The sequence below is a fragment of the Corticium candelabrum genome, chromosome 13, assembly GCF_963422355.1.
Source record: "Corticium candelabrum chromosome 13, ooCorCand1.1, whole genome shotgun sequence".
NCBI classification, from domain to species: domain Eukaryota; kingdom Metazoa; phylum Porifera; class Homoscleromorpha; order Homosclerophorida; family Plakinidae; genus Corticium; species Corticium candelabrum.
In genome coordinates, this window is record NC_085097.1 from 8,246,621 (window position 1) to 8,272,105 (window position 25,485).

The 25,485-nt window shown below is 41.7% G+C and overlaps 1 protein-coding gene across 1 annotated transcript; it reads left to right on the top strand.

Annotated features, from left to right (window-relative positions):
• The first annotated feature begins 213 nt into the window (after positions 1–213).
• On the top strand, positions 214–23,647 carry LOC134188910 (liprin-beta-1-like). The gene is made up of 19 exons (XM_062657118.1): positions 214–449; positions 572–775; positions 844–966; positions 1,440–1,533; positions 1,593–1,705; positions 1,952–2,222; positions 3,613–3,671; positions 3,998–4,107; positions 7,034–7,144; positions 7,203–7,347; positions 7,483–7,536; positions 8,057–8,114; positions 8,177–8,265; positions 8,827–8,976; positions 13,625–13,738; positions 21,693–21,869; positions 22,204–22,464; positions 23,359–23,409; positions 23,475–23,647. The coding sequence occupies exons 1-19, from the start codon at positions 234–236 to the stop codon at positions 23,526–23,528; spliced, it is 2,454 nt and encodes an 817-aa protein (XP_062513102.1). The 5' UTR covers positions 214–233; the 3' UTR covers positions 23,529–23,647.
• The last annotated feature ends 1,838 nt before the right edge of the window (positions 23,648–25,485 follow it).

Sequence of the window (25,485 nt, forward strand, 5' to 3'; positions counted from 1 at the left end):
TAAACTAACATGTTACACTAAACGCTTTCCACTAGGCTCCAGGCTCAGTAGTCTAGTGGTTGTATTTCTTTTGATTGAACAAATAATCAATGTACTCGCCCATGGTAATGTCGTTGCCAGATGCTGTGTGGCGAAGTCTGAAACAACAAACACTGATAGAACTAGCTATAATTTGAAGAGGACCTAATGCGCAGGCGCACAGAGCATCTGCACTGTTATGGTTTGTGAGCGGTATGTCGGGCGAGAGCAATAGTAGTGTCAGCCACACGAGTGATGAAGACATGTCGGAAGAAGATAGTGATGACACGGTGTGTGAAGATGAGGTCACTGTCGCTTCTGTGGCGGACCAATTACGAAAGGCGCTTCTACACGCAGACAACGCGAAAGTGGAGTGTGAAATGGTGCCTGAAGCGACACGCAGGATGGTCGTCGACTGTTTCTCTCTTGGAGTCAGTAACGTAATTAGACAGTAGAGGTGTCCGTTGCACTATGTGTCAGAAGGCGATGCTAATTTCATGGAAATAAAGCGAGCAGATGATGGTGGTATGCTATGTGTATGTTATGTGTGTAGAACGGCGACCGAATGACAAGTATTCACGCCAGTCGCTTGCAGAAGGACAAGGAAACGTTACTTGTGCAAGTTGATGTGTTGAGTGAGCGATTGGAGGCTCAGACTGCCAAGGTTCGACCTTTAGCCGAAAAGGTGAAGCTTCTGGAAGCGCAATTTGCGAAAGGATGTGAAGAGAATGATCGATTGAAAGCATCTTTGCTTCAGGTGAATTAGTTTGTGTGTTAATTGTTTATGTCCTGGTTGGTTTCTTTATTCACATGTGATGTCTGCAGGAAACACAAAAGAGATCAACTTTGCAACTTCAAACGAGAGACATGATGTCTGAGTTGAACAGCTTGCGACGACAGACCTCAACGAGCAGTAGATCTGCCACAGTTGCGGGAAGAATGAACAGAGTAAGAAGAACAGTTCTAAGGCTGGAGATATATGGTTGTACGTGTAATTACCAAACAATATTTCTAATATTTAGGTAGGCTTGACTCTTGCTAATACACTAGCTGTCAGTCTGTTTATGAAATGAAACTGATCAAGCCAACTAGCACGTTTTCTTACTTACTTAATTAATTAAATAAGCAAACTTTCATGTTTTGAGTAGAATTAGTTCTTGAGGATGTTTTTGAGTTTTCCCATCACTTTTTCTATGAATGTATATTTTGTTTACTTTGTTTCCATGATCAAAACGAACAGTTTCATTACTTGCAACATTTAGAGGTCTATTACTTAGCTAAAATTAGTGTTGGGTTAATTTACTTACCACCAGACAAATACTATGTTGTCAGAAAATGGTTTATGTTCGATTCGATTTGTATCGCCATTCTTGTAGTCTAATGTGATTTACATCATATGGTAGTAATATGCATGATTATAGCATCTCTCAGACTCAGAGTTAGTGGGAGTGAGAGAAGCTCATATATTGCTGTTGCAAGAAGAAGTTGATCGAATGTCTAAGGAAAAGACAGCTGGTGAGCTGCACAGTGTTGAATGTAAAATTAGTAATTTCTGCATATCACATCATTGGTAGTGGATGCTGAGAACAGTAGTTTGAAGGAACAAGTTGCACATTTGGAGCAATGTCTGTTTAACCAAGAGAAGAAGATCACCGAGTTGAAAGGAACAGTGCAGAAGTACAAGAGGGTATGGTTGATTTGTGTGTGTAGTCAAAGCTGGCTTTGAAATACAGACGTAATTAATGCTGCATTCTCTAAACTCTTTACTGAAAGAGGTCAGCTGTCATAGTTGCTGTATAGTAAAACAGTTATGGAACGGCTGGTATGTTTTAAATGTCATGTACTGACAGTTATCTAGGTAGATGTTTCTATTGTTTGATTTGGTTGCTAATTGTGATTTGCTGTGCTGAGTACGTGTTTGTATTGACTGAAGGTTCAGGACATGGTTCGCAGTGCTAGCCTAAGTGTTGGACGACGGCCTGGTGATAGTTGTGCACTAATGTCACCATTTAGTTCACCATCAGAACAGTTTGTATTTTCACCCGACTACATTTCTGGTGATGGAAGAATAAGACGAGCTTCGTTTGAAGAAGAAGGAAGTCAAGAGAGAGTGAAGGGTCGAAGAGAACAAGGGTTTTCTAAAGGAAAATTTATGCCACAGTTTGGCAGAGTGTCTGGGAGGAGTAGCAGTGAACCAAATCTGGGTAATAACATTACTGGCTTGTGTACCTAAGAATTTATTACACATTGGTAAGCTTATAGAACAGAGTGTGATGATGAGTGAGAATGTGTTATGTGGGAGGTGCATATTCAGCAGGTATAGTAATAAAAATTTAGTTTTTCTGTTTTTGAAGTGAAGCAGTTACTTAATAAGAAAGATGAGTGCATGTGACAGTAAGAAGGAAGACAGCTCAAATTCAGTTTACCTTGGTTTCAGACAGTAAGCTGTGGCCAGTCACACTTGTATTAAGTAGACAAAGCTGTTGTGTGTTGGGCAATGTTGCAGAAGTGATCTCATACCTGTCAACTCCTAAGGTTTAGGTTCCTGGAGACTAGTCATCATCTTTGGAGACGAAAGACTTTTCTCTGCAACGACGCTCAAAGTCATTTTGTCCACCACCTCCCACCTTGAATTCCACGTTGCAGTAGTTGCAGTGAGAATGAAAAATACCGATTTAGTTTGTTTGTCTCCCTTGAACTGTGCTGCCAGCAATCTTGAAATTGTGTGCATACTTTTTCTTTTTGGCAACAGACTCAACTTGATCATTTTGGCTGAGCTGGCTCGGCTTCAGAGTCCTGGACAAATTGTTTGAGGGTTTGGTGTCACATCTTGCTCTCATGAATCCTCAGTTTCTCTCAGCTCCTGCCCAAACAGGTTTTCGAGAGTTCGCTGTGTGAGCATGCGCTTTCCTGTGAGGTTTGGGATCTCTAGCAGCACAACCTACGGCTCTGAAACCTACCAGAGCCTTAAAGCCTGGCTCACAATATTGATGCCGACATCAGAATTCTGCAATTTTGAACATCCGCAAACTTTCAAAATATTTTCCAGGATTCCGCAATTTGATCGTTTTCATAGTCTAGAACGTGGATTCGAGTTGCTTCAAAACTAGGCTAGTAGTTGGAGTTCCTGGAAGATTTGCAGTCCTTTGTAGTGATGCGAGAGTTGATTGTGGATTCCGGGAGACTCTGTGTGTTCTGGGAGACTTGACTCTTTTGTGATCTACTTGTAGGATGGTTTCTTGACCTCTTTAGTGTGAGGTACTACTTACCATGCAGATGGGACTTGCAGGAGACAACTGCACTAGGTTTTGGTAGACCAGTTACAGTTTTAATGAGAGATTATTTGTATGAAGATGCTTATCTGCTGAATAAGTTCAAGCTTCTTTCTGATTAGTGTTCTTTGTGTCAATATTTCCATGTGAATTGTTGTCTAAAAGAAAGGAAACTTTCACTTCATTAGTATTAGGGTAATTAGGTAATATGTGATTTTTTTAAGTTTTTGAACTTAGTTTAGTTTATGTGGGTTTTGTGGATGTCAGTTTCAAATTACCTGTCAGTGACGCAACATGTCTAACTTCACTTTTATTTATGTAGTAGGAACTGATGATTTTATACAGTTAAGCTCTCAAGAGATGCAAGCTCGGGAAGCTAGGGTATGATGAAAGTTTTACTATGGGTTATATAGTTTATGTATATTTATTAATTGATTTGTGTTGTGTTGTCTGCCCTTTCTTATGCTTTTACTGCATTTTTTAGTACATATATCGTGACTTTTTTTGTATGTGCTGCTCTTGGATGGTGTTTGTTACATATACTTGGATGGTGTTTGTTACATATACTAACGGTAACCCTGACTTGTTTCTGTACAGTCAGATTGTTTGCATTGTTACTTGAGTCAGTTTATGTAGTACACTTTCAGCTCGTTTGTCACATGTTAGGTTGTTTTCTCATATGATGTTTAGTTGTTTCTTCTTGCTAGAGTTGTTCATTTGCTGAGCATCCAGATATCTCCCGTGGAACGTCTACAGGAAAAAGACTGAAACGCAGCGCTTCTGCCATCAAAGGTTCAATAGGACGAGCATTTGGAAGGTTTTTTGCTGTTGTGCTATTGTACTCTGTGTGTGTGTGTGTGTGTGTGTGTGTGTGTGTGTGTGTGTGTGCGTGTGTCTGTCTGTCTGTCTGTCTGTCTGTCTGTCTGTCTGTCTGTCTGTCTGTCTGTCTGTCCTATAACTGTTAATTTTAGGACAGACAATTTAAATCTATTTTAACCTGTAAATATGGGGGTGGACCTGTGTGGCCTCATAATTCAGTCTTAAATGGGTGGAGTGAGTGCCTGTCTGACCTTTCCCTTCCTCATCAAACAGAACCAAGACATCAATACATAAATACTGAAGACCGTCCAGACATTACAATGTTTGATCCGAATACTGGACAGAATTTGGATCTTGATGTGTCCCTGGCTCATCCGTGGAGTCAGGACATTATTAGGAGGGCTAGCAAGGAAAATGGTCATGCTGCTGTGACAAGAGAAGAAAAGAAAACAAAAAAATATTCAGAAGAGCTTGTTCTAGGAGGATATGTATCAAGATGTGTTCCTCTCGTGATAGAACATTTTGGGAGGTGGGGCACAAAGGCAGAGAATTTTTGCAGCATTTGTCACAACAGTCAGCAAATCCAGAAGCCAATTTTAATGCTTCCATGTTCATGTCGTATTGGAGAAAAAGATTTTCTACAATTCTGCAAAGATGCAATGCCAAAGTTATCCTTAGAAAACTTTCAAAACTGTCACCTAATCATGGTGATTTAGATAGATTATTTGATTTTGACATTCAAAGTCAAGTCCATTAGTTAATGACTTTGTTGTTTGCAAGGACTGATTTGTATTTAAAAAATCCTATCATATGTACAAGTAGAATCTGTATGAGAATAAATTATTTGTCTGTGTGTCTGTCTGTCTGTTTGTCGGCAGTGTTCTTGCCAGTACCATCTGTACCGTCATTTTGACCCTTGGGACAAGAAAGGGATGTTTGGGGAGGGGAAACGGCAATTATTGACAGTTGGGAACAAAATCGGACAGCCTACCACACATAGTGTGGGATGTCTTCCTTCAAGATCCATTGTGGATTTAAAGCCATTTACCCAAGAGGTCTTGATGGTCCGGACATTCCTATAGAACAATCTCATGACATCTAAATTCTTTGGGCGTGGTCTCTTTGTTGTTGCAGCAGTTGTTGCAGACTGTTGTTGCAGCAGGTGTTCTACTAAGTACTGTTTATCTTCATGTTTAGTAGATACACCTTTGCAGATCTCTTTACACCATAACCACTCAACTGGATGTATAGATTCGCTAAATCATTATGGTTATAAAAACATAGTGATCCTAGCATGCTTATCCTCTCTCACAAAGCACGCTTGCAGCTACATATTCTCAGAGCTTTTGTATGGATTTTACACATGATTATGCTAGACTACTAGAAACCTAGTGTATTAGCTAGGTATGGTCAAAAGAAGGATAAATGGTCAGAAGAAGGATAAATGGTCAGATGTAGTAGTATTCCTAGACTATTCGTATCTTAAGTTTGATGGCACAGTAGCCAACGTATATGCACAACTTACTCTTGTAAAGCTCAGCTCACAATCCCAGTTTTAAGTTAATTAAGTCAACTTGTCATTGTAATAATCTAGTGTATTATATGTCTATCTGTGTTATGTTCAACAAGGTTATGTTTAATGAGGTTTATTGGACAAGTCTGGAGTGGCTATCATATTGAATAGTCTACCAATCATGCAGTGACTACAAGACTATACATGCATAAGACTCTACGTAGTACAACTAGGGAAAGGTAAAGTAAAAATATGATGTCATCACCAAATATGTCAGCATTAAACATTTGATGATGTCAATATCCTGGATAGAACACTGTGTCTGTATGTCTGTTTGTCTGTCTGTCAAACAGTCATAAATTTTTATACAGCAAAGCTACTACATGTAAAACTAGAGTAACAGTGTCACAACTACAACAACAGATTACACAAATACATAACAAGTAGAATACAAACAAAAGGCTAGACTCTACAGCTAAGTACAAGTTAAGCAAGTCAGAAGAAATGATAACATCAGAGTCCAAAGAATACCAAGAGATGATGACAACAGAATCCGGAGAAGACGCACTAGGCCACAGGGTAATTTAAGGCTGTGGTAATCCCAGATGCTGAAGTTACCAGATGGACGATGAGACGAAGAGAAAGATGAAGACGAGATAATGACAACAGAATCTGGAGAAAACGCACTAGGCGACAAGGGCAAGGTAAGGCTGCGATAATTCCAGACGCTGAAGCCACAACAGTAAAGACAGAACGTAAACTCGATCACAACAAAGGAACATAAGCCACAAAAACAACAAACAATGAAAAGCATCTCAACAAAAGTGTTAATTCCAGAAGCAGGGATAGCATACAACCGAATAGGACTGACGCAACTGACGAAAGCAGAAATAACCGCTGACATCAAAAAGAATCCTGAATAAGCTCTCTACTTTTGTTGATGACTTCGACTTTGCAGAAACTGTAGGTTGCAAGCACCGCTTCTATTCATCCAGGTCTCTGTCTGTCTGTCTGTCTGTCTGTCTGACAGGATGACAGAACGACGGTTCGTCCGGACGGACAGGCAGACGTGTGTGCATGTGTGGTGTGTGTGTGTGTGTGTGTGTGTGTGTGTGTGTGTGTGTGTGTGTGTGTGTGTGTGTGTGTGTGTGTGTGTGTGTGTGTGTGTGTGTGTGTGTGTGTGTGGTGTGTGTGTGTGTGTGTGTGTGTGTGTGTGTGTGTGTGTGTGTGTGTGTGTGTGTGTGTGTGTGTGTGTGTGTGTGGTGTGTGTGTGTGTGTGTGTGTGTGTGTGTGTGTGTGTATGTGTGTGAATTCCAAAATCAGAGTCATTGAAGATCTGAGACATGTCCTACACTGCAGTCTTCTTGTAGGTGTCTGTTTTACGGGTAGCAATTGTTTTTTGTGTTGGTAGATTACGGCGCCATGCCAGCTTCTCTACCGTACAATCAACAGAAGAGGGCGTACTTGTTGGTGAGAACAGACCTGGGTGGACTGTAGCAAGAAGTTTAGAACTGTCGAATCGGTAGTGTACACTATTATCTGTTGCTTTGGTGTTGTTATAATGTTGCCTTTGCACTTAGGGACCATCCAATGTGTGAATGGGAATGTGATGCTGTTTGTCAGTGGTTGAGAGATATAGGGTTGGAGATGTATGTTGGTAACTGCAAGCACAATAAGATCAATGGTTTGTCTTTTTTGTCAATGGCTGATGGCGATTTTGAGCAAGTAAGTAGTCCTTGTAGTTTACATTCATCTTAGGCTTTAAATTATAGAAAAGTTACAATTTGTTTTTGAAATATTTATGTTTCAGATGAAGTGTTTCTGTATTTTGGGAAGTAGTGCATTTGCATTTGTTTGTAGATCTTCGTCTTGAAACATCCCTTGCATCGAAAGAAACTGAAGTTAGCTTTGCAGGTGAGAGAACATATCATTGGTTTGTAGATAGTTTGATGTTCATGCTTTACTGGTGCAGAATTTGTCTAGTTTAACAGTTACAACTTGCTTGTTATAGTGCATGGTTATAGTAGCCACTGTGTAGGTGATGTGGTTGCAAACTGCAAGTTGTAATCAGATTAGTTCTTTCTGAATGAAGGATGACCAGCTAGGTCAAGGGTTAGTGTGGACTCAGTAGAAGTATTAATGGAGATGTGGCTGATGCTGTAGATCACGTAGGCACATTGTGACGCATGATGAGATTGCAACATGAATGTTAAGTGGCTCTTGATTTGGCGTTTTTGATGTTGCAGCATGATAAATGGCTTCATTTGTGATTTTCAAGACACTATATAGTATATACTAGGAATTACAAGAATTAGTTGAATGGTGTGATGATATGTACTACAGCAGTACGATTTGTTGCTGGTTTCCCTTTTAAGCAAAGCACAAAGCATTGTTGGTTAATTGTGATGTTTTACTTGTAATTTTATGTTGTCAGAACGTCTCATTTGAAGAGCCTGAGAACTTAAGTTTGTTGGACCATGAATGGGTTGGTGGTAAGCACTTTTGTTTATGACACTTTTTTGTGAATGCGTGTATGTATTTTATGTTTGCTTAGCTTGGTTGGAAGAAGTAGGCCTTCCTCAGTACAAGCACTCATTTATGGATGCTCGTGTGGATGGGCATGTATTGAACGTGTTAACTTTGGTAAGCCAATTTGCTGCATGCTTAATAGCAAGGGACTTGTTTGTATTTGTTGTAAAATTATGGACATCTTTGTTCTACATGATTGTCACAATTGCATGTCATATCTTAGAAAGATATTAGAAAGGGTTGCATATCAAGTTTTAATTCATGTTATTTGACAAACAGCAAAGTTGTAAGCTTTCAGCCAATTATTATATTTCAAGAACAATGTTAGACTTTGTGAAGGTTTTCTCTCTCCTTTGGGTAGTAGTAAATGTGTTAATTATGCAGTTATTGTATGCTGTCACTACAAATACACTTACTACGTGAAGACTCATCATAGCTAGTTACACAATATAGTTGCTATTAAATAGTACTCACATGTAAGCTGTAAGACTGTAGTGCGTCTGGGTTTACAGGTGGATTTTGTCAAATTGATCTCTACCTAGAACTGATGCGCTGCAAATGTTACTTTGTTGGTTATGGTACTTAGTTTGGGTGTGTATGAGGTTGTATATGCGTTGCTTTATTGTTTGGTTGTTAGTGTCTAGTCTTATTTGTAATTATTATGAATGTTTTTAGGATGATTTGGGCCATCTGAAGGTAGTAAATGACTTTCATGCTGTCAGTTTGAAGAGAGCTATTCAATGTTTGAGACGGCACAACTTTAGTCGTTCATATTTGGTGGGACCAGTGAGTGAAGATGTATCATCACCTGAGAGAGAATACAGAGTAAGACCAACTTCATTCATGTGCATACACACAAGATTCAGTAGGCTGGTTTTTAAAGAGAACTCCCACAAAAATACAAGTAATTTTCTGATGGTAGTATACCAACTGCTCTGATTACTCGAGGCCTGGATCTTCGGGCTAAGGGTATAGTAGTTGTTGAACGTGTGACCGTAGGTACGACCATACGACCGTGTTTATACTCCATTAGTGCAGATGCAAATGAAGCTATTGCGACCAATAGACAAGAAGTGGTGTCATTACCGACCAATAGACGAACATGATATCATCATAAGGCTCCACCTCTCTTTGTTTGATAGCTGTGCTACAAGAATTCAGCCATTGGGCGTCCATCCTGTACATGGTACCAAGTTGTCACGGAGATGCTTCCACATTATTGGGCAGCCTGCTGCTGGGAGCCCGTTTTTTTATACGTTTTTCCAACCGTTTTTCTTGCGCTTCTCATCTCTAAGCTACAGTGACTTGATCTGCCGCAAGCAGCCATACCTACACATATACACTTTCGGTAGGCTTCTCTTCCATAGTTTACTTCCGGTTATTTCACTCCCGGATTTGATATCTGATTGTTGACAAAAGGCACATGCTTCCGGTAGACGCTACCGCACTTCTGGTTTGGACGCTAGAGTTGAACTTGAATCAACTGTAGTGTCGGCAACGCTGACGACGCTGATGACGCTCGTGATGCGATGTGCGAGTGTTTACAATATGATGCCTGCCTGAGCATTGTCGCTAGTGTCCTCACCAGCGTCCTCGCTAGCGTCGTGAGCGTCGCCAGCATCATATTGTAAATCTAGCTTAAGGATATGCTCTATTTACTTTATCATTGTCTGTTGTTGTACTGGATGGTACCTTACTTTTCATACGTTTGGTTTGTTGTTTTTACATGAAAAGATCGATTCTAGTTGTGGGGAGTGATATCACTGTTGGGGTAGCATCTATTTTTCTCTTGAGAAAAGCAGCATTTCTTTCTAATGGACACTTGTCTTTTTTCGCAGTTGCAATTTCGATGTTTCACTTGACCTAACTAATGCTGAATATGACTTTGTGGTGTGTCAGTGCCTTGCCTTGTTGACTCAATTGTTGGTTAGTATTTGTCATACTTGGTTAGGGTGGCAATTTCTCTTTTAGTGAGTACTAGATCCGTGCCCCATTCTTCGTACGGGCAAGATACTGTGTCTATGTAGGGTTCGGAAGATGCAGGTGTTAACATGTCACGTGCAATCTTTGTTGCGAGGTCCCGGATGTGCTGAATGAATTTGAATCTTGTTTTTGCACTTTTTTCGATAGAAATTGACACTCCCCGTGTAGTGCTTACTTCAGAAAACGTGTAGGTTGAATTTGATGCAAATGCAATCAGAATTTGGAGACAAACAAAAGAGTAAGTTCCATCGGCAAGAAATATTTGATTGCTTGAAGATTTGCAAAGGACGACGACATGTGCTGTCTACACAGGACTGGTGTGGGTGTGTGTTTGAATGAAGTGGAATTGTAGCATTTGCTTCATCGAGAAATTGTATGTCGGGGTCGATCCCTCGAGAGAGGACCCGGTGCTTAATTTTTGAATTTTTTTACGGAAACCGTCCCCTTTGCGTGCCGAGTGTGAGTGCCGATTTCGGTTGCAAACGGACAAAAGACGTTACCGCATATCGTGAACACACACACACCTTGAACCTTGATTCCACCATACCCACTATGGGTTTTGGCAACGCAGCGTAATAGCGCTTCTCCAAGCAGCACGATCATCAGCATCACGAAGACTGATATGTAATGATCTGAGGTCTCTTGTGACAACATCTATCCATCTCTGTTTAGGCCCATGTGTTGGTCTTGTTGCATTACTAAGTCTGCTGCAAAGTAGTTGTTTTTGGGGACGATTGTCACTCATGCGTAGCAGATGGCCCAGCCATTGCAATCGTTGTTTCTGTATTGTCATAGCAATAGGGTCTTCACACGCTCGTTCTAAATTGTCTGAATTCTTGATTTTATTCCATCTTGAGACACCAAGAATCGATCGAATGCACCGCATGTGGAATGTATTTAAACGTTGCAAGTTTGGTTGTGTAACGGACCAAGTCTCTCTCTCTCTCTCTCTCTCTCTCTCACACACACACACACACACACACACACACACACACACACACACACACACACACACACATTTGAGCTTTATATACAGACTTGGACAAAATTATAGGGACACCCTGCTGTGGGTATGTAGTAACACAATAATTAGGTCACAATTTACTAACTATCAATATTGTTAACAACTTAATAGTTACCGCGTTGATTGTTAGGTTTCTTGAGAATACTGTAGACCCTAAATTGTTTTCTTTACGTTTCGCATTGCGGAAAACGAGATCTAAAAGTGTATGGCGTCATGACTGCGTAAGCGTCGAAAGTTAGACTCTCTCTGATTTTGTTTAGTGGCTTTTAAAAAGCCGGTTTTAATAACGCGAAGGAAAATTGAAGCTTTTCACCAGTTCCTCAGTACCGAGTGTTCCCACCTCTCGCCCTCCTGATTGCGTCCAAACGTCGCGGAACACTTTCTGCCAAGTTCCGGACACACGCGGCTGGAATCTGCTGCCACGCCTCTTGTAGAGCATTCCAGAGCTCAGCTGCAGTTCTTGGTTCGTGACGGTTGGCAGCAGTTTTGAGTTCATGCCACAAGTTCTTGATTGGATTTGCATCAGGCGATTTTGGCGGCCAGTTCAACAGTGTGACGTCATGCTGACGTAGCCATTGTCTTGTTGACCGAGACGTGTGGATTGGCGCGTTGTCCTGCTGGAAGACAAAGTCGTCTTCTATCAGTGCGCTGCGTTCGTAAGCATGTGCTCTTCCAGAACCTGTTGGTACGCGGTGCTGTCCAAACGACCTTCCAGTTTCACCAGAGACCCCACACCATGCCAACACATTGATCCCCACACCATCACACTAGCCGAGTGCTGGACCGTACAATCACAACATTCAGGGAGAAATTCCTCACCTTTGCGACGCCAAACATACAGAGCACCATCGTTTCCTATGCTGACTTTTGACTCATCTGTAAAAAGAACAGATTTCCAGTCATCCAAAGTCCATTGTGTGTGAGTGGTTGCCCATCCCAGTCGCAAACGCCGATGGTTTTCTGTTAGCAGTGGGTTTTTTCTAGGCCTCCGAGCGTTTACTCCTGTCTCACTGAGACGACGACGGACTGTTCTACTTGACACCTGCTTGCCGGTTTCATCAGCCAGCTGATACGAGAGCAGTCGTGATGGTACTCTGCGGTTCTGCAGTGCCATTCTCTTCAGTCGATGATCTTCCCGGAGTGTCGTTGCCTTCCCACATCCAGGTCGTTTTTCATAATCGCTGCTGCCATGGGAAAGCCGTTGCAGGCACTGATGAATCGAATTCCTGGAGCGGCGGACAAAAGCTGCGATCTGACGCACAGAATGGCCAACTGAGTGAAGGGCTTGAATTTTTTCTCGTGTTTTTGGACACAACTGTTTGCCTCGAGGCATCGCTGCAACTCGTGAAATATCGCACGGAACAAGACTCTGCAACTGCGTGCAGCTGAACGTTCAGGCTAACTTATCGCCTAAGTTTGGCGGTCTCAAGGGCAGCGGTTTTAGTGCAGCTGACATTTTGGCGGTAGCAGTTTGAGATTTTGCTACTTAAAACGTGGACTGGAAGTGGCATGTCAATGTTCTTTTGTTGCTATAACTTTTTTAGTTTTTGTCTTAGCAGGATTTTTTTGTAATTAATTAGTGTCGCATGATTTTTGAATACGTTGAAGTTTGTTTATTGATTAAAATGGCAAAACAATTCAAATTGTGATGACATGCGCGAAATCAATGCGCAAAAACAGATGATTCGCCTTTTTTTCATAATGTTGATAAGAGGACCCACAAAATTGCTTCACTCTCTACTACAGAGCATTCTTAGGACTGTATGCCAAGAATGAGCATCCAAGAGCGATGAACGTGTACAAAGACAAGAAAAGTAGGAATGGCCGTCTTCCTTCTTCAAAGCAAACTAAATGTGCAGTAGGTAGTAAGTACAGCTGCAGTCTTGAACTCAGGCTATGTTACATACTAACAATGGCGCAATCCATGAAATAAGAAATTCAAAAAACATTTGGTTTTGCTAGAGAAAAATTAGACTAGACAAAAAAATGCCAGGTGTCCCTATAATTTTGTGCAAGTCTGTATACTAGATATACTTTGTCTGTTTCTTTGTTAGACTTGAATGGGTGGATTTTGGGACTTTTCGACGTTTTGTGAATGTTGTTGTCATTGATGACATCATGTTGCACTTTTTGACTGCATAATGTATGCAAATGACCATATGACAGTTCTGGTATGGGAGGTTACAGTGCATCTACCCTTATAATGATAACCGTTATAATGATTATATTTATCTCTACAACAACATTACCCTTATAGCAATATTTTCGTGTGAAACGGGAAAATTGTTAAAAGGGTAGGTGGACTGTAATTCCTTTGTTCACAGGGGCATGTTTGGTTAGTTGATTCAGAACCACTTATTGGTGTGTCACAATCAGTGTAATTGAAAATAACGTTAACTAAGTTCAGTCATAGTGCATACTTTCATATTGTTTAACTCTTTATTGAGTGTTATGTATTTTGTGTAGTTTAGTGAGGTCACAGTATGGAGCAATGCTCGAGTTCGACAATGGCTAGAATGCATTGAGATGTCTGAGTATGCTGGAAACCTAAAGGAAAGTGGAGTACATGGTGCTCTATTTGTAAGTTCTTGTTGTTATGTTTTTTCATGGGGCTTTGTGTGTCATATTCTGATGTATAATTAGCAGTTGCTCTGAGAGTTTAGAGAGAAAGTATTACAAACATATATGAATGTGCAAGCAATGTTCTAATATAGTTGTGCAAGCCATTGTTTCATTAAAGAGCACTTCACCGATTGATGCACGCGCATTAGCTAATCGTTCTGGTCTTCTTTTCAAGTTGGGAAGTTTGGCGCTATATCTGAGCAAACTTGATAGCTGAGCATTATAATGATGCCAAAAAACAAAATTGTACGAGAGGTTTTCTTCAAATAATGTCCACTAAGTGTAGATTTTGTTTTACCATTTCGTGTAAACTTTGATATTTGCGTAGGCGAAAGTAAAACTTGCTTTCGCATCACTGTCTCACCAATCGACAGCGAAAAGCACACGTACGGCGACAGTTCGGCTGTAGAATTAAGGCACTCTGTGTGACGTGATTATGTGCGGTGTTGCACGTTTCTGTGTGTTTTTTGCATCACACAAGCCTTTTTGTACTGTAGTATGGCCTCCATTCGTAGAAAGAAATGGAGGAAAGTGCGAAAGATCGAGCGATTGCAAGTTGCTCAAGACGATCATGTGGAGTCTACAACGTGCAAACGACTGAGTCGCTTATGAACTGTAACTTGTTCTCTTTCACTGTTAGAGTTGCCTGAAGCGTCTAGACCCGCCTCTTGTGTGCTCTCGTAGTTGGCCTCGGAAAGCAAGACCAAAACAATGTGTCGCACAACACAGCAAGCGTTTGGTCTGCAGCCCAAGGTCTTAATGTACGTTAACGTCTACTGTGCGTGCGTCAATCAGTGAAGTGCTCCTTTAAGCAATGGGTGAACAAGTGGGGGAATAGACCACTGAAAATTTTCATCAGTCAGTAGGAGAGCCAGTATAGTTTGTACTATGTGTTTCTCAAAGCTTGTTCACATGAGTACTTGTAACCGAGCCAACACGGGTCGGCACATGTCAGCTCGAGTCAGCTCGCTTTTGAATGTTGTGTGAACACGAGCCAAACCAAGTTGAGCCGAGCTGAGTCGTGCTGTCATGGCCACCCCAAACTGCCGTGCTAGTACGGTTTGACTTGGCTTGGCTCGCATTCACTGCGTGAACGATAACTAGGTCGATCCACAGCCGTATTGTATGTAGTCTTGTGTAGCCCCAGACTTTCTCTTACCGTGTCATACTGTTAGTGATACAACCAATCTTCTTTACATATTTCATCATTTGATTGTTGCAATGCAATCAAGAAGAGACGCGAGTAGTTTGTAGCCGATCCATGATCAAGGAAAGGTAGTGCAAGTGTTTTGTAATGTACATGTGACCTAGTATTACATTTACAGTAGTAGTACATGTACATTAATTAATCCTCCTGGTAATGTACATGTAGCTAGTTTGCATAGAAAGAGACACACACTTAGTGACTAAATGTGGTGGCTCGCTTTCTCTGAATGCCATGTCAATGGTGTTAATTGGCTTGGATTTCTGGCACGAGCTGGCTTGGCCTGGCTTGGCTTGGCTTGGTTTGGGAAGGAGCTCGTATGAAAGGCTATTGGTTGCATCTGGCAGGATGGAGCACTTACTTGGTGAAGATGCTTCAGTAGAAGTGTAGAGTTAATTAAACACTTGCTGTGTTGTGTGTTTGGTATATTATTGAGATTCAGCAATCATTGTTAAGCTACGAGTGTAAAAGAAGGACACCACATTAAGTGGTGGACTGCTTTGCGAGAAGCTCACTCTAAACGGGCTGAATTGACTTCTGGTCTGTCTGTCGGTATGTATGTTTGTATGTTTGTAAGCATGTGTCATGCTCGGGGAGTTTGTTGAGCCAATCAGCAGTCCTTTTAGGATGCAAAAACTAGCTGACGTAACAATAGCATATCGCCGTGAATGACTCTCGGAAATTTGTTGAGCCAATCAGCAGTCATTTGGGACACCAACAATGGGTGACGTAACAATCTCGCGCATTATGACAGAAAAGCCGAAATGTCATATCCATAGTAAGAACGTTAAACCGTCAAACTGAGCAGTGCGGAGTAAAGTTCAGGCTAGAGTTGTACGCGTCTGTTACTTTTTTACAGAAGAATCGCAAAACAAACGAATTCATTGTTATTCAAGAAGCTAAGTGAAGGTTCCATGGGACCATTCATGTGTACCGTTGCGCACGACCAACATGTCATCCGTGATTTTCAGGAGAGCAATTGTTTTGGCTGTAAGTAGTACTGATGATGAACGATTGGCGTCGTTTTTCAAGAAAGATTCGTAGGAAATGCTAACGCTGCTTTCTTCTGGATTCGGTCACTACATGTTGCTTCAAAGTATTTCTAGGAAACGTACGAGATCAATCTTTATCTAGCTACGATGAATTATCATCGGAACAAAAGATGCTAGCAACGTACGGCTCAACAAAAGCATGATAATCTCGTCCACCTCAGTAGTTAACTGCAAGTGATGCAAGATTGAGCACTACAGAATTGAGAAATAACGTGCCCACTCAGTGCAAGAATATGTTTACAGGTAGGTGTAAGTAAGTAAGACTGATGATGAACGATCGACGTCGTCTTGCAAGAAAGGTTTGTAGGAAACATCGTGCTGCATGCTTTTGGATCTGGTCGCTACACATACATGTCTCTTCACAGTATTGTCCATGCATGTACATCGATCTCTAGCTACAAAGAATTAATTTTTAACGGAACGGAAGATGATAACAACGGCTCAATGAAAGCATGATAATCGTGTTCACCTCAAATGATGCAAGCAAAAGCACTACATGCAGAATTGAGAAATAACGTGGATAACAAGCCTGTTCCCTGCAAGAGACGCAGCTGTCACGCTTGTGCACTTACTGAATTTGAAGTGTAGTGTGGGACATTATGATATTTAGTTAATTATCTTTAATCACATTGACGCATCCCTAGGTTTTCAAAGAATTAGACAAACTAATGACTAATCAATGATAATGACAATAAATAGACAAAGAATCAATAAAGTTTACATTGATATTCACAATAAATACACACACACCCCACCCCACACACACACCCCAACCCCAACCCACACCCCAACCCCAACCCCCACCCCACACACACACCCCAACCCCCCCCCACACACACACCACACAAACACCACACACACACACACACACACACACACACACACACACACACACACACATACAAACAAACACACACACACCACGCAAACACCACACACACACACACACACACACACACACACACACACACACACACACACAAATGGCAAATGGATAAGGAGCTGCCGTTAAACGGTAATGCCCCCAGCCAGTTGGCTGGGTTCCTGTGCACTAAGCAGGAGCTATGGGTCGTGCTAAGCAATCTCCTGCAGCCTGGCCAGGTGCTCACAGGAGCACCGACTGTGATGCCAACTGTGGTATGGGCACCCAAAGTCCCATCCGGACCTCAGTGGCTGACAGACATTGTCGCAGTTGGAGGCCTTTGCCACCCCAGTCAAGACCAGGTACTCATTTATACTCTTGAGTCGAGAGAGGCAATTGTGTAAGTTTCTTGCCCAAGGAAATTATGCCATAGCTCACCTTTGCTGTGACTTGAACCTGTAACCCTGCAAGGTTCCGGATTAATCACTCCATAGGATGACTCTCTAACCAACTGAGCTACACACACACACACACACACACACACACACACACACACACACACACACACACACACACACACACACACACACACCACACCACACCACACAAACACCACACACACACACACACACACACACACACACACACACACGCTCGTAGCTCTGAAGCGATGGTGTAAACACAGCTTTATTTACTAGTTTATAATGATGCATATGCTAGTGTTGTCAGATAGGTAGAAGTGAAGCCAAACCATAAATCAGTAAAGGTTGGAATATGGGGCTAAATTTCGGTGTAGGAAGTGGCTACATGGACATGCACTATATATGTTTGTTACATCTTATTGAATAGAGTCTGCGAATCTTACTTCTTGGTTAATTAAGTTAACCACTGACTGCAGGTGACGTTGTGCCTATCATACAGATAGCAAAATGGGTTTCCAGTACTTTCTTAAGCAAGCAAAGCATAAGCTCAGAGATATCCAGTGATATTGTTGCTGTTTTGTAGTTTGACACAATTGCAAGTGCTGGCTACTCCGTTAGAATGCGGGGCTATTGTTTTTGTGAAGTATAGTTTTATTGTAAGTGTAGATGTCGACTATGGTCTGCACATTGTCAGGTGCAGGTGCGTGGTGTTGCCCAGTTATTGCAGGAATCAATGATTGGACTAACTCCTGGATTTGTGCAATATGCCATTGTAAAGGCGATTTTGGTCTGCACCAAGAAGGGTGGGTTCGGAGAAAAAGATGTGTGGAACTTGGCAGGAAGTTGGAAAGCTTTATTCAGACTGGGAAGATGCCCAGTACATTGAGTACTTTCGCATGTCAAAAGGTTTGTTTTACACTGTCTGCAGCATGTACTCTCATTTTATAAGAAAACAGCATACCACTTTCAGGCAGTGTATACATTTGAATAAACGGATGGCCATGTGCTTGTACTGGCTAACGCACGCTCTGTCTTATGCAGCTCTTGCAGCTTTTTTGTACGGAGTAGGCAGATCAACTGCAGCCATTGTTGTCCACCAGTGCATTGACGCTCTCAGATTACACATGGTTTCCTCCTCTATACGATTTTCAGAAGGACAAGAACTGAAACAAGTGATTCGAGACTTTCAAGCACTGTGCCACTTGCCTCTGTGCAGGAGCATTGAATGGAACTTTAATGAGAATAATAGAACCGGTGGAGTTGGGAGACAGTTACTTTTGCTAGAAGCGTTTACATTCAATTATAGTGCTGGGATGTGTTGATGCCAGAAGAATATTCACTTCTGTAAACTCAGGCCGTCCAGGATCAGTGGGTGATTCCTACACGTTTAATCACAGCATGTTGAAAGCTAAGATTGATGTGGTGACTGGTTGCCACTTTCTGAATTTAAGCAAATTTGGGTTATGACAGCAGACCTTATCTTATAGCTGATGCTGCTTTTGGTTTGAGTTCTACTGTTCAGAAGTGTTTTGATAGTGACAGACTAACACCACCACAAAAGAGTTTTAACAATTCTGTGATTAGAAGTAGGAGGGTGGTAGAGCAGGCATTTGGCTGCTTCAAAGGAAGATGGAAGGTATGTTCAGCAAGTTTGGTGAATGATCCCAAATTTGCCGCCAAGGTTGCCAACGTCTGTTGTGGACTTCACAACATTTGTGAATGTTTGAATTGCCCTTATGAAGACAGTGTTCTACCTGATCCATTAACCTTTCAACAACAACCAGAAGAGGTTGAGGGTGACGATTCAATTGCAGTAAGACTAGGAAGAGATGTCAAGAATATATTGGCAGAATGGATTCATAACTTTTATTCTCATGTGTAACATTTGACTGCAAGTAACTGTTTGTTTTATTGTTACACTTAGGTAATCAAGTATTGAGCACCAAAAACAATGGTTTTTTTAAAACCAACTACAGTCTGTTATTGTAAGTCAAGAAAGTGCACACATAAATTAAAACAAAACAAACCCTAGCTAGAGATTAGCACAATTTATTCTAAGATGATTTAGCTAGTACATGGCTATAATGATGGTTTATCTTGAAACAGTTGTTTCAAAAGCTTAGCTTAAAACAGTTGGTTTCTTTGAGAAATTTGCTCTTGAAATTCTATTCTCTCATCCATTCTACGCCTGGACCCCTCCTCTTTCTGACGTAGCTCTGCCTTAAAACGCTTTCGATTTTCTTCTCTGCGTTCTTCAAAGTCCTGAAGCTGCAGCTGCATTCGTTGTTCGTTCTCAAATTGCCTCTCCTGTGTCTCCCTCTGTTGAGCTGTCAGCATCTCCAGGAAAGCTGTCTGACTGGCAACGCGAGCTGACACCTTGGATGGCTTCTCTTTCACCTTCTTTGAGCACGGTTCATAATTTTCATCCTTGTTGCAGCTCTCGGTTTCTTCTGCCTGAGTCGAAATTGGTGTTGTTGGTCTTGTCTGGTTTGGCTCTTTTTGAGGGAAGCTTTCAGTTTCTGGACCAGTTGCACAAACCTGATATACCCCTAGAAGTTCTGTTTTCTTCACTAATGACTGGTTGTGTGGCTGAATCGTCAGCTGTTCCAGGTCCTAGTGTAGGATGATTTCCAAACAGATGGTAAAAAGGTTTGAAATTAGGCCAGACGAGTGCTGCTGCTTCCAGTCCAGCTCAATGTCGTCGTTGTCAGCCTTCTGTCCCCTCTCCGGTTGACAGCGAATTTGATCGTAGAAGTGCCTTGCCTTTCTGGCGAGATTGTCAACTTTTGACAAGACTTCTGCCACTGAATAGGGTGGTAAATTAAATTCCTTCTGAACGTATGGATTCAGCAGGTCGGCTGCCTTCTGGCCCATTGCTTTTTTCGTGATCATCTGGCCTTGAAACAGTGCGAGTACTTCAGACCATACTTCTATCAACTTCTTCTCTGCCTCAAACGGCCACTGCACTTTCTGCTTGCGAGAGGCCGCTGTTGGTACGTCGACGGTTCGTTCAGCCATTGCCAATTAGTGCTTTGAAGTATCAGCTAGGACACTGTAGGTGATCTACAGCTAGTAAACGCCAAGCTGTCCACCTCCATACGTATATGAAGTTGTTGACGTGTGGGTGGGTGACTGGCGTAATGTAAAAACAATGGTAAACGGTAAAGTGAAATAGGGGTAGAAGGTGACATTGACATTACCATTGACATTCACTTTACCATTATGAAAATGACGTAAATGTAGTAAGTGTGAACAGCGTAACGCAAATGTTATGGGAATGTCAACTATGTGTGAACACGGCCTAAATAGGAATTGTTTTTATGTGAATACATTTGAAAAAGCCAGAATTTAGTATTACATGGACGGTTTGTGAAAATGTTGTATCTTTTGATCACTAATCTCCATGTATTGACTGTGAATTATACCTTGTTGCTAGGGGAGTTTAAAGGAGCCGGAGGGGTGATAACCCTATGTCATCACGTCTTCCAGGACAACGGGCTGATATGAGTGATCAACCCGTTGTCATGGATGACCACTAATTACTATATTATCAAGAGCATATAAAGAGAGAAGATGGAGCGTCCGTCTGTAAGCAAGGGTGGGGTGATAACGTTGTGATGGTAGGAGGCAGAGCCACTATCCTAATGTGGTAACTTTGAGTTAGCGCTAGAACGACAGCTTTGACACTTTCACTGCAAGACATGCCTGCAAAACGAGATGTAGATGTTGACAGGAACATTCACATCACTACAGTGTGCTGGCACTACTCAGCTAGACAGGAAAGTGGTAAATCCGCATGTCCTTTCGGCTTTCTCCTTGTTGTCAGGTCATTGTTTGAGTGTTGTTGATCAGCTTTCTCGCAGCTTCCTCTGACCGCCACTTCTCGACCTGACGCTAACTCAAACAACAGCTCTGTCTCTTGCCATCACAACAATATCACCCCAACCACGCGGAGATGGATGCTCCATTTTCTCTTTTTACATGCTCCTGATGTTATTGAGTCCCAAAGTGCAATATATCAAGTTGTCAATACACACATCTACTGCAATATGTGTACAACTCAACAATACTTATTCACTTGATGTAGAAATTGAACACGAAAGGCACTCCACTGCCAGGCAATGATCCTTGATCAGCTGGCCCACTAGCACGCTTGAGATGGCGAAACGAGATATACATCAGTTATCACATAGTACTCGGGCGATATTGAATTTATTAGAGTCTCCACCCTCGGTGTAGTTGATAATTCTGATAGCGCCCTTGTAGCCATGTGATAGTTTGTTTTTGTTGCAGTGATACTTCAACTTGATGGTTAGGCAGAATGCAGTCTGTTAGTTACACGTTAGCTGAGTGATTGTACTGTTGTTGCTAGACATTGGAACCTCGATTTAATGTGGATACATTGGCTGCTACATTGCAAGTGAAAGAGCTCATTCGACGTCACCTTTCTCAGCATTTCTCTCGTCTTGTTGGAGCTGCATGTCTTGCAACGAAAAGGGAAGCTGAACAAACAAAATCATATGTTCGATTAGAGCCACAAACTAAGAGGGTGAGGTTTCTATCTATACTAAATTAGACTTTTATCTACTTAGTGATGTTGCTTGTATGCGTTTTTGTTTGTTTGTTTATCTGATGTGAAATGATCTTTCTCTGTACAGTTATTGGTCGGCATGGAAATGCGTATGCAGTGACACTTGTTCTGTTCTTATTTTTATTTAGAAGGGACTGGTTTGGTTTGTTTTCTGGTGTGTGTGTGTGTGTGTGTGTGTGTGTGTGTGTGTGCGCGCGCGCACACTCGCTTGCGTGCATGTTTCACAGTGTGTGCTTGGGTGCGTGTGTGCATGAGCATTAGTGAACTGGAACTAAATTGTTTGCAATTTTAGTTTCGTCGTCGTTTACTGTCTATCGGCAGCATGCGAAGTCGTCAGAAGATGGAGTTAGAGTGGAAACAAATGTATGTTTGTCCTCTTGATCTTGACATGCCGACAGCAGCTGTTACTGGTCGAGTAGCTAAAGAAGATGAAGATTATGACAGTGATTTGAGAACAGGCATGCAACATGCAGGGGGTGAAAGAAGAGAGCCAAGGAACATGAATGGGAATGGCACTGGCTTTTCAGATCGTAATTCATTTGGACCACCCCAGGTTAGCTGTCACATACATAAGTGTCCAAAGAGTACAGTCGTTTTTACTGGTTTTGTAAGAACAGCTTGGAATTGTGGGAGTCACTGGCATGGATGATGTGTTAATTTCTTACTGCTAATGTTCTTTTGCATATGGTTTGTAATAGTGGGTGTATTCAACCACTACTGTTGCTAAATACTGTGGAATTTTTAAAAGTTTTTAATGTGACTGGTGTCTGCAATACGTGTTTATTCAGAGGTTGAGTGGTAAGGTGTCATCTTTCTGATTGTGGAAGTGAGGCAAATTTGTCAAGTGTGAGGAATTGTAGTACAAGCTTCAATTGGGTGCACAGGAAATGTATCTGTATGTAACATACCTCCTCATCTTTTTTGGGGGGGTTGTAAAAAGAACATTGTATGATTTTTGTCGGCATTTTGTGAACAATTTATAGATCTAATTTGTTAAAGTGACGATTAGTGGGCATTTGATTTTGGATTAACTAATAGCAAGGAGAAGTTGGAATTGCTTATTGAAAACAAGACAATTGTTATGTGTTGTCTATAGTATCACAAAAGTACTGCTATTGAAATGTGTAGGCCTTTGTTTTAAATCTTAATTAAGCAGCAGCTAACTATCCAACAAGAAATTGCATTTGGTACACTGTATTACAGTTAATGATATTGTCTCGACATTCTTCACAGAGACTTACTACAGTACAGTATGTGTATAGGCAGTTGAGCAGTCATGCAGTGGTCTGTTAGTATTTGAGAACTCAGCAGTGGCAACTGTGTCTACAATCGATGGTTTGTTTTTACATACAAGAAATACGTTACATTGAATGTAGCTGATAGACCATGCAACGTACCTGCAGTTTGTTGATGATTGAGTCAACCAAAATGTCTTTGTTTATAATAGGCCAAGTCAAGTGATATTGAAGCCATGTCACGTGAAATGGATTCTCTGACGGTATATATGTTTATATTGTCGTTCTGTTTGGTAGGTGCAGGTTAGAGTGAACGGTTCTGTTGTAGGAAATGATCAACAAAGAATTAGCCAAGAAGGCGACACCGTCACCTTTCACATAAAGATATCAATGTCTTCACATGTGATAATTAAGACTCACGTAGGTACTGTTAATTAATATGTAACCGCTTTGTAAAATTGCACTTGTTCTTGTGGACTAAAAGTATATTCTCTAAAAGTACCATGCACCTATACTACTAAAATTGGCGGTGTTTGTTTGATAGCCGGCTACTAGACAGTATCGCCCAGGAGGCTTGTCTTTCTAGCTAGGGACATGGGCATCAAGCTGTCAATTTGTCTTTAGACAAACCCAAACGGTTTCGTAGTTTTGTCATAATGCGATTCTGACAAGAGAACCTTCTTTCACAGCCAGCATTTGTTACTGGTTTGACCAGTCCCGCAGGCAGCTAAAAGTGCATGCACTTCATCTGTTTTGTGTGCCCAGTACTGTATGATTATCTAGCTATGGGTGCGTTCAATTGACCTCTTCTGGAAGAGGCTGGAAGAGGCTGGAAGACTGGAACCCAATCAAACGCTCTTTTCATGCATTCTAGACTCGAGAGTCCAGCCGGTCATCTCCTCCCACGGCGGAGAAAGACCGGCTGGAGACATTCGCCACTCAAACAAACTGCCGACTCTATCCTCCAGAGTGCCGTTCAATGTTTGTGCATCTTCGATAGGGATGCACGTCGCTATTGGCTCTTTGCTAATGTAATTTCGCTCTGACGTAAGTGCGTGTAGTCTCGACACGTGCCATCCAAGTCTACAAGCAACAAGTCGACTCTTTCCAGCTCTTCTCGTTGTCTGTATCTCGTTCTAAGAGCGCTAGACTGAAAGTTTACCACGGAGTTCGACCAATGGTCGAACGCAACGTACGCAAATCATGGCTCTGCACGTTGCCCTGCGTTGAGTGCAAATATCACGCTTTGTAGATGGTCTACTCGTTCAATGCATGCAACGTACGACACCCTAAGTGACTAGAAGTAGTTTTACATGCGCTGCCTATTCTTCCAAGTACGAAAAGGAAGACAAAGGAGATGACTTGCAGGTGTAGCTCACACGCTAACTAAATGTGATATCAGAAGGTAAAAGCAATCGACTACTCAGTTACAAATGGATTAGTAGAGAGCCAAAGCGACGGACATTGCCATCAGCAGTTATCATTGTAACAGAACAAACCGTCCCCCGCACCAAATTGGCCGGCCTATAGTGTCCTACCGGACAATCTATTCTGTCCCCATTTGGACCAAAGTGTCCCCCGTGCTATTTTGTCAACCCAAATGTAATAATAAATTACGATTTATGTTCTAGATGTTTCTGCTACGCCAATGTAGGTCAGACAACATATACCGGTATTTTTATTAAGTAATTCGGGATCAACTTTCGTTAGCATATCACGTGTACAACCATTACTACGTGAAGCGAGAAGACTTATAATTACGTTTGTCAAATGCTTAGATGTATTGTACTAGTGGGATTGCTGTGGCGGTCGACACGTGAAACATAGCCACTCATCAGGCGTTGCAAAATTTTCTGGCAAGCCAACGTACACAGCGCATGTGATGCCAACTGGAACAGAGATCGCATTCTATCATGTTGCCAATTGACTCTGGCATATCACAATCACAGTAGAGCCTGAAACTGCTAAGATATGTAGGTGGCCTGGTGGTCCTATTCGGTGATTGTGGAAATGGTGTAAATTCGTCATCTTCTAGGCAGGAAACAAGATGCAATCGCGTTCTTTCTTGATTGAATTCCATCTGGCATAGATTGTCTCCTCTTGCTGCATGATAAGCAAAGGCAATGGAAAATGGAAAATATGCCACAGCCACTACTTCCATATTGCTGCTGCACGGGTAAGAAGTCATCAGCCAATTGACAGTGACATGGTGAATCTGGACGGAGTTAACAGTCTGCGAGTTGCTAAAAGCCATTGATTGTTTGGGAAAGGAGGGTATCCTGAAATCCTTTTAACAAGAAAAACTGCTTTTAGCGATTATCTGTGCAGCATTGATGTGA